Source organism: Nematostella vectensis, chromosome 7 (assembly GCF_932526225.1).
Source record: "Nematostella vectensis chromosome 7, jaNemVect1.1, whole genome shotgun sequence".
Classification (NCBI taxonomy): domain Eukaryota; kingdom Metazoa; phylum Cnidaria; class Anthozoa; order Actiniaria; family Edwardsiidae; genus Nematostella; species Nematostella vectensis.
Window position 1 is genome coordinate 12,497,653 of NC_064040.1, and position 10,662 is coordinate 12,508,314.

At 41.1% G+C, this 10,662-nt stretch overlaps 1 protein-coding gene across 1 annotated transcript; it reads left to right on the forward strand.

Annotated features, from left to right (window-relative positions):
• The first annotated feature begins 242 nt into the window (after positions 1-242).
• On the forward strand, positions 243-10,662 carry LOC116617322. Its single transcript, XM_032379954.2, has 8 exons — positions 243-389; positions 732-809; positions 2,253-2,493; positions 3,662-3,815; positions 8,349-8,572; positions 9,144-9,209; positions 10,006-10,128; positions 10,310-10,662. Exons 1-8 carry the CDS (start codon positions 348-350, stop codon positions 10,483-10,485), a joined length of 1,104 nt encoding a protein of 367 aa, XP_032235845.1. The 5' UTR covers positions 243-347; the 3' UTR covers positions 10,486-10,662.

Here is a 10,662-nt window from a genome sequence, read left to right on the forward strand (position 1 = left end):
CCAACAATACTGTTTGGGTGCGTAGGTTTGTACACTTTATTGAATCATGCTACAAAGTTGTTTGCCTTTATTTACTTTGGTATTGCGGTAAACCGATGGCGAATTCTGGTCACATTTCTTACGTTTTTATACATCCGCGCGAGTGCCTCTAAGTTATGGTATTGCTAGGCCTATGTTAAAGTATCTTTCTTACTTACCCACAGACAGCTGTGACATTTCCATATCTTTGCTCCAAGCTCTCTGATAGTTACATTCTGAGGGTTTGTTCAGTTGTCCGGGTGTTTAGTCGTGCTATCTCGGGTTCAATCTTACACGCATCTAGAGACTTACGGTGGAAATCTACCAAAATGGGTTCATTGCTCTTGGGTCTTTTCTGTATCTCGGTGCTGGTAAGACATAACCAGTTGTTTTAATTTCTTTAAAGAGGCGTTTAAGCAACAAAACGCATTAGTGAGAGGGTTTACTAGTCTCAGGGTATTGGCTGTACACAAAAAATATGGACATTTTGTTTTTTGGTGAAGGGGAAGACGTGAAACAGATTTAGAAAGTAATGGGAATTAACAGAAAACTTTTTTAAATAGACTAAAGATATTAGAATGATTATCAAATACGCGGGAGATCGCTCTCTATATTTCCTATGCCGCCTATGGTATTTACACGGGAAATTTAGGGACTCCATAGCGTATTTGGATAAGGCTGGCACAGGTCAAACGTATGTTGAATGATCTCAGGATTTAGCCTACAGCCAGACAACCCTGCGCCAAGTCGAGACGCTCTACAACCGCTATTTCCACAGGGCGCATGGAGATGTAAGTAGTAAGTATAGGGGGACGTTGGGTATTGCGGTATTGGCCTTTTTTGTACGAGATTGCAGTAAAAGAGCAAAAACATGCGGTGATGCGGTATTTCAAAACACTGCGAAATGCGAGACTTTACTTTTTAAACGGCGGTATTGCGGTGAAACATTTAGAATGTCGCGGTGTTAACGCGATGTCGCGCATGCTTTTCAAAACCTCGTCTTTCTGTGCGGTATGCGATATTTTCGAAAATTTTGTTCGGTATTGCGGTAATTGCCCCCACCGTCCCCCCAGTACAATTCTTGTTTTATGCAGTGGTACCTCTAAAAACGTACACTTCCAAAAGTCTCAAAATATTGCTCACTCAACATTGTGTTTTATACCTCGATTAAGCAGAGGCCCAAATTAAGCAGCCGCGGTAACCAATTTACGGTCCCAAATCAGGCACGGGTTCAGCTATCACCCACCCTGCTATTTTGAGGAGATTGGTATTCTACCCTGGATGACCTTTTCGTTGCTTGTTTAAGAAGGGTTTATTTTATATCTGTACTGTGGAACCTGGATTTTACGATAACCTTATTTTTCCGATGGCGTTCCTTTCTCTCGGCGGAAATACGGTGAAATGCATAAGAAATCAACTCGTTCTAACGATATTGGATACAACGATATATGTTCTTCCAAGCGTAATTTTGACCGAGACAGAAATTTGACGTAAAACGAGCATAAAAGCGACAAACGTGATTTAGAATGTGTGTGGCGACTTTTATAGTATCGATTATAGTAAAAAAAAAAAAAAGGATATATTCAGTTTCATTGCTTTTTTTTTGAACCTACAATAAGAAGCGGGTGCTCATAACGATCCCAAGGGTTGCCACAGGGGTACCACCGTAGTTATGACGTATCTTATGACACGGAACACCCGGAGTGCGACACGATCCAGAGGCGTAGCCAAGATTTTTTCCTGAGGAGGGGGGGGGAAGGGGGAGGGGGTGCAAAGAGACTTCTCAAGAACCTTCGTTTTCGTCTTTACCGGGCCCCTGAGCCTTCTTCTCGCATCATATCAATATTTGGGCGACCTTCAAACCCGCTCGGTCAATCTCTTGGAGGCCTGGGTCTGAGAGCTTTTCAAGATTAGTGAGATAAAAATTTGACCAATCTGTCAGGTTTTTTTGGACAAATTCTTGCCACGAGTCTCAAATTGACAGGAATCAGCATTTTTCACCATATTTTCTGGAGATCAGGGAGCGGGAAAACTTTAGCTCTTCTAAATATGGGCATCAATGACCATATAAGGCAATGCAAACGAAGGACACTATCCTTGGGGAATATGTTTGATATGGGCCCCGCCCCTGCGATCTTTCGAAAATATAATGAGTCAGCCCCTGGCTGTGTACATGAGGATATGAGGATATGATATGATATGAGGATATCTAATTTTTTTTAACTCGGTTTTAGGGAACATACTACGGCAAGTACCCAACTGGCAAAGGCGCATGTACCCTAGATCCTCTAGCACCGCTGGCCAATCAGCCAGGCTGGATCAGGGTCGCGGCTGGAGCGCCTAATTACCAGTCCTCCCTCGGCTGCGGGATGTGCGTTGAGATTGATGGGAAGGGCGAGGGACTGGGACTAGACCCTATCAAGGGCAGGAGGAAGGCTATCATACATGATCTGTGTGTTGGCTGCGTGGAGGATGGTAAGAGAAATGCAAGAATTATGCTCCGCTTACACGAGCACAGGAATACTTACCCTGACCACGTATAGCAACATAACACGGTCACATACATGATCTATGTGTCGGCTGCGTGAAGGATGGTAAAAGAAATGCATGAATTATGCTCCGTTTACACGAGTACAGGAATACTTACCCTGACCACGTATATCAACATAACACGGTCAGTTTTGTTTATGCAAGGGCGCGAGAACAATATCTATACACTTTTTATAGATATGTGTCTTTATAGCGGGTTTTTGCTCACAGTCAAAACTCTGTGAGCGATTGCTCTAGGCTAATTTAAGGCGGGGCGCTGATTGGAAAAGGGGCGCTAAAACGAGCATTTTGGGTCACTTCTGCAATTCTAAGCTCTCCGCCTCATCAAGCGACGAGGTTCGTTAGCGACACCATAAAAGGTTCCCCATTTTCTAAAGCTCTCGTTAGCTATCGACACGAGTTTGGTCTTCAGGACATAAACAAATTGATTTTCGTATTCCTTTCAAATCGATCAGTGTGTGCAGCACCACCCCCCCCCCCCCCCCCAAAAAAAAACCTGGTCGTCAAAAATCAAGACAGACAGACAGACAGACAGACAGAAGACAGACAGACAGACAGACAGACAGACAGACAGTACCGTTTAAACTATTTTACATTAGTGTATATCCATTCAAATTAAAACAATCTTATTTTGTAATATTTGCCCCCTATAAGAAAAAGTCGTATATCAGTTTTGCAGCCATTTCTGCTATATTAGCTGTAGGATTTCTGATTTGACTAAAGATTCTATTTTGGAAAATGTTCGCACATTTTGTAGGAATTTTTCTCTTAAATCTTTGCAAGTTCCAAATTTGAATATGAAATGGAATTTATGTTCCCCGTCGTTTTTACATATGTGCCTCCCTTTATACTCAATTTGAAGAGTATGGTTACTTATTCTTAGTCGAATTAGGGCAATCCTATGCTTTATAGCAGGGATAGCTACCAGGTTGGTTTCTAACTCATACTTATTCTTAAACAGTCTAAAAGTTCTCAGTTTATTGCGTTCGTTGCTATTTTTCCTACATACACATGATCCCAAAGATTGCGCACCCATCTCCCCCTCCCCCAATCCTTGGTATGTTCATGATGTTTTTGTTTGTGCGCTTGCCAGGTTCCATGGACTTATATGTAAAGGGTGACGGACGATGGAAGATCAACCTTGTCGCTATAGATTGTCCTTCCCTGCCAGGACCAGCAGGGGATATCCAATTCCGATTCCAGGGCAGCAATCCGTGGTACATAAAGCTTCAAATCAGGAATACTGTGTAAGAGTAGTAGCTCAGCATATAATGCAACAAGTATATTAACCTTTATTAATTTCAATTATAACCGCTTTGTCGTCATCCCACTACCATGTCCGCCTCCACAGTCATCACATCATCATCGCCACTCCATATAAATCAATGGCTGTTGTTTTTCTAAATTTTTTAAAGGACAATGGTAGACGTACGGAAAACCTGTGATGTTGTAAAATTTTAGGGGCTCATCCTAGGCCTGAAAAAATGGCGGCCTGCAACACGATAGTTCATGCAAGCTTATACGTTTACATTGAACATCATCATCATTACGGTGGCCCATAAGTGCAATCCGAATCCAAATACAAACTCTCCGAATTCCAAAGCCTCACTCTCAATTCCAAATCCTCACTTCCAATTCCAAAGCCTCACTCTCAATTCCAAAAGCTCATTCTCAATTCCAAAAGCTCACTCTCAATTCCAAAGCCTCACGCTCAATTCCAAAGCCTCACTTCCAATTCTAAAACCTCACTCAAAATTCCAAAACCTCACTCTCAATTCCAAAACCTCACTCCAAGAGTGAGATATCTAGAGACTGTGTCGAGCTCTTGGATTCCAATGCAGCACGTCTTCACGTTTCATAATGTTTTTCTCGCATTGCGGTAATCCACGCGATGGTGGAGTACGTTTTTGCTCACACTATGGACACGAAATCACCAACAGGTATGACAGTTTTATTAATTGCTACTTTATTACAATTATTGCATTTTTTTTGCTTGTTTATTGCCTGCCCGGTTTCCTGGTGCAGGATATAGCGCATTCCTAGGAATTCTTATGATAGGGATACAGTATACATTAGCGTAAATGATCTAATGAACGCGCCCTCTCTAATAAACGCCTTCTATCTAACGAACGCCCCCCCCCCCCTCAGGTTACAAGTATTCAACGCCCCTCTCTAACAAACACCTCTTTCTATTAAACGCCCCCCCTCCCCGCTCCCTTCTTCCAGCATAAAACAAACGGCAGTGGAATTTCGGTAATCTATATCGTACCTTCTTGCTTAATGCCTTCTTGCTGTATCAACACTGGTAAGCGAGTAGCGTCTTGCCCAGTGTCAAGTTCAAAATGAGAGTAGCGTTCCCTAACATATTTACGTAGCTCGTATGACGTGTAAGGCGTTCAAGCAATCACGCACTATAGTATTCTATTGTTTAGATTTATAATGAACGCCTCCTATCTATTGAACGCCGAGTTTGTTTTGGATTCGCATTGCACCTATGGGCCACCGTTATCATCATCATCAACACTTAATCATCGCTGTCGTGATTATAATCAATTCTCATGGGGCTTCCATTTGCACGTGAAAGTCTGCACGAATGTCTTGCGAAATGCCTTGTTGGTGGCAGCATAGATGAAGGGGTTGATGGCGGTCGAGAGGCTTCCAAACATAGCAACCGCGAGATCAACGTAACCATTTTTCCCGTACCTCACCAAGATCACATCATTTACTATTAGAGGGATCCAACACACGCAAAATCCTGCAAACACCAATATTAGCGACCTCGTGACCTTGGCCTCGCGCCTACTGCCTTTCTGTTGCATTTTTAGTTTTGATTCTGTTGACATGTTTGTCTTATTGGCTTCCCTTGTATGAAGTCTTTTAATCTGATTTTCGGTAATTTCAATTGCTGCTTCCTCGCTTGTTCGAGTTGTCATCTCCAGGTTAACAGAGCTTTTCAGCATGTAGAATTTGTTGTGTCAGACTCGGCTTTAGAAACCATTTGCACACTGGACATTTCTTCTAAGGAACTTTTCTCTGTGCATTGATATTCTGCCAAGGTTACCAAAGGAAGTATGCGATTGCAGTTGAATGAAGTCTTAAATTTGGCGTCGTGTAAGGCATTTTTCTGCCTTGCCATTGGTCGGCTGTGAACTTGCGCAGTCACTGTCTGAGTCACGTGACTTGCTCCAGCGATTGGTTCTCGGTGATTACCCATAGTGCATTGCATGTCTGTTTTCAGAATAATATTTATTGTCTCCGATTTTTCCGCTGTTTTTCCTTTCCGCTCCTTCAAATACTTGGTTATTATGCTGTTTCCTTTCAGCTCCTTTGAATACTTGTTTATCGTGCTGTTTTCTTCTCGCTCCTTCGAATACTCGTTTATTGTGCTGTTTTCTACCTGCTTCTTTGAATACTTTTTCCTTTTGCCTCTTCACCGTTTGGTGAATGAGTACATTACTCCAGATAATGGCAGACACAGGCAAACCGAACCCAAGCCCACTTAGGATGCTGTGGTACACGACAGAATTCTCATAACTGCGGATAGAAAACGAACAGACTCCAAAAAGAAGCTAAAATGACCAAATTCAATGTAACTCAGAATTAGAAAAAGCGAGCCCGAGCAAATATAAACAAAGAGCCAAGATATTATGATGAAGCCAATAGTTCTCTTGACTACGCAGAAATATCTAACAAGAGCTATGAGGGCGATGGTGAATACAGAAGATAACCCTGTAGCTGCTAACATAAACCCTTGGAACTGGCATAAAGAAGCACTTCCTATCCTATTTGGCCACCCTTCGTTGACGTTGAAAAGAGTAGAAGCAGTCAGCGGCATTACGCATAAAGACATGAGTAGGTCGGACAAGGCAAGTGACACGATGAGAAGGTTCGTGGGGTTTCGCAGCTGTCGGTTCTTGTACACGCTCAAGCAGACAAGGCCACTCCCCAGCCAAGATATGACACAAATAAGAAATTCCACGAAGCCCATGACTGCCAAAGCATCTTTATCCATGCGATCCTATACCATACCATACTGATGTTTTGTATCATTCATTATTTTTATTTTGCTATCGAACATCAAACGCTTTTATATTACACAATTGTCTTGTCCATTTGGAATAAGAGAATCCTGTTGAAATAGTGCTGTGGAATTCAATCTCTTTAGAACAGCCGAATGAATAAAACGTTTCGTTGCTTACGATTGCTCACCGTTCAAGAGGCACAAATGTGTAATCCCTAGCTGTAGCAGTTTATGCCTGCTAGAAACTCTCCTTTACCGTTCTTTGCAGTACCTGATGACTTCTAATCTTCTGTGACATTCTATGTTCTATGTTGTTTTCACAAATGGGTGTTTAAAGAATAAAGCCGAGTAGAAGTCGTAATGTCAAGCTACAACTACAAATGTGACTTTGTGTGGGAGTTTTGCTATACTTAATCTCTTGGAAATGTCTTCGTTTAGATCGGTTCTGGTTAGAAAATGTTTTGGTGGTCATTGTTTTGTTAAGAGGTTGCAATGATGTTGCGTCAGTCGATGTCTTTTAATGGGGGCCCAGCATGCGTGTCCTAAAAAAAATAATAAGAAAATATGAAAAAAAGTGCAAACAAACAATATGAAATCTTCTTGATTATTTAAACCAGTTATATAGGAAGGAATAAATTCAGCAATTTTATTTGGAATGGACCGGTGGTTTACTCAAGTGAATTGTGAAACCTCCTTGGCTTACTATATGCAAATTTTATAGTGAGTAAACTTCCAGTACCAAAATCTGAAAGTAATAGTTCTATGAGATTTCTACTTTAAAAAAAAATTCTGACAAACTCTAATGTGCTTTTAAAATGTTAGCAAAACTTATTTTTTTATAATTCTTCAGTCGACAAAGTTTTTTTTTATCTACGCTTTTGCAGTTATTTGAAGTTTAAATGTCGAAAGTACCCACTTATGTTCTCGGGCCAGGCATTTTATTATTTGACCCATCACATATTGCAACAAAAAAATCTGACGCAAGGATAGTAATTGGACAGTGTAAATTTTTCGTTATTTCTAACTGGGATTATTTTGTGCAGTTCAAGAAAAAAAGGAAACAGACGTATTTTTAAAGGAACTCTAAAGTTCTCTTTCCTGTCAAACCGGTGCCTTAGGACACTCTAAGAATTGACGCAAGGGCAGTTATGGGACAGTGTAACTTTTTCGCTATTTCTTTATATTATTTTGTGCAATTAAAAAAAAAGGAAACTGACTAATATTTTAAAAAGTCACGAAATTTATAAACGATGATTTTGTTTAACTCATTGGAGTAATATTTTATTGTTGTTTTTATTTCTGACAGCGTGTAGACTACTGCATAAACTGACACGGTTGAGTGTGATTTCAACATTATGTCAGAATGTTTGTGGCCGTCAATGATCACCATCGTCATTACCCTTAAAGCCGCATTGTCACCAGTTTACTTCCGGAGGTCCGACGGAAACCTCAACCGTTAAAAGACAAAAGAATCTATTAGAATCCGAGATATTTAACAGGCCATCCGCTCTAAATTATCAATAACATCCTCAAATAAACTTCCAATAGACACACTATCAATATAGACACGCTTTCAATATTTTGATATATTTTTCGCGTTTTCCGTTAAAAATCATCGGATGTTGTTAGGTAATCGACCGGAAGTAAACTGGTGACAATGCGGCTTTAACACTATCATCATAATTATAACCATTATCATCATCACCATCATCACCGTCACCATTGTTATCATCATCATCATGCCATATTCCTGTGACAGCGTCCCCGCAGCAGGTGTGGAGGCGCTGGTTGGTGGAAGGTATCACTGCCTCAAGCGAGTTAGCGACAACTTCTTCGTGGGCATGGGACTCGGACAGTTCTACTTTCCGCTCCGTGTCCGGCTAACATCCATTTCCGGACAGCAAGTTGAGACGTTTGTGCCAGAAATGAAGGATGATGTCTCGTTTCCGAGCGGTGTTCGATTTGGTGGAATTAAGGTTGGCGGTGAGTAAGCATATTAAACCTCATGAATCTCAAGTTGTTCTATTCCAACTTGTTGTTATCATTATCACTACAGGGTCGCAAGGCCCGTGGTAGCATCTTGCTAACACTATTTAGCTGGCGCTATCATGGTTGGAAACTTTGTGGAGCAATCCGTATCTAGATAATGACGTGTAGAAGTCGGTCTCATGTAAAGAAGCGCTTAGAAAATAACCCTTTAGAAATGCAATATAATTTTACAAAATAATGATACCAGTCACTTAAAGCCGCATTGTCACCAGTTTACTTCCGGTCGATTACCTAACAATATCCGATGATTTTTAACGAAAAACGCGATAAATATTTCAAAATATTGAAAGCAGTGTGTTTATTGGAAGTTTCTTTGAGGATGCGATTGATAATTTAGAGCGGATGGCCTGTTTAATATCTCGGATTCTAATAGATTCTTTTGTCTTTTAACGGTTGAGGTTTCCGTCGGACCTCCGGAAGTAAACTGGTGACAATGCGGCTTTAAGTCATCCTACTTTGCTTTTGTCTTTGGAATATTTATATTTTTCTTATAATCTTTTTGCAGCGGGTCCATCAAGCATCGTGTGCTTTGGACAAGGAGATAGAGCTCCGTACCCACCAGGAGGGATGGGTTTGTGGCGAATCTAGTCTTCTTTCTTGACTTGCTAAGTCCACTCAACTCGCTATATTCCATCAATTAACCTAAACTCAACACTATAACGCCTTACCATAATATTATGTCACCTCGCCCCAACATCACTTCGTTTTACCTTAACATCAATTCACCTTACCTTAACATTACTTTACCTTACCTCAGCGTCACTTCACCTCACCTCTACATTTACCTCAACATAACTTCACCTTACATCAACATCACTTCACCATACCTCAACATCACTTCATCTTACCTCAACATCACTTCACCTTAACTTCACTTCACCTTACCTTAACATCACTTCACCTTACCTTAACATCACTTCACCTTACCTTAACATCACTTCACCTTACCTCAACATCACTTCACCTTACCTTAACATCACTTCACCTTACCTTAACATCACTTCACCTTACCTCAACATCACTTCACCTTACCTCAACATGACTTTACCTTACCTCATGACTTTTCCTTAACCAATCGTGACTTCACATAATATGAATATTATGCTCACGTATGCATGTAATTCCATTCCCTGTTCCTTCACGCGTGCTTACTCAAAGAAATGAAAATATTTTTTTTACATTCACCTAGTCACACACATCACTTTACTTTTCTTCATAACTTAATATTATCACATTACATCACTTTACCACATACATATTATTAAATTTCACATTACCTAACCTAGCCCCTCATTTCACCTTTTTTGTCCCAATCATCATGTCACCTTTGCCTTATCTTACTGAACCACTTGGCGTTTGTTTTCCAGCACCAGGTCTTGCCCCGACAAGCGGTGGAATAAACACACCTTTTCCTACCCAACCTCCACCAGAACCGACAACGGTACCACCCCCTAACCCGACCACGATCTCACAAGGATCCGGGGGAACAGGTAAGCTGACTATTAACAGTATTACCCCCTGATCTGAGCATTAGCTTACAAGGATTGGGATCCCCCTGACCCGACCAGTGTCTCACAAGACTCGGGGAGGACAAGTTTACTTAAAACTAACAGCCAAGTTAACTTAAAAAAGGACAGAATCAGTTTGTTACCCGCCTTATTTGATTTTCAGTTGGCGATGGGTTTTGCGCTGGAAAGACGAGCGGTGTTCCCCTGGCTGACCCCTCGGACTGTCACGGATTTATTATTTGTTCACTAGGCAAAGTAAACAAGTTCACATGTGGACCCGTGCTCAAGTTCAACCCTAAGGCCAACGGCTGCGATTTTCCCCAAAATGTACAGTGTTAGTGAGACCATAAGGCGAGCTATTGTGAGAAATGCGTTAGATTTGTTCTTGTACGGAACGGAGGCTTGCCGTAACGTTACAGAAATAGCTAGATCTTAACCTTTCCTTTCTGAAGGGTATCATTGGTCCGTGTAATGGAATATAACCTTGAAGAAATAAAATAAAAAAATTACAGGGTA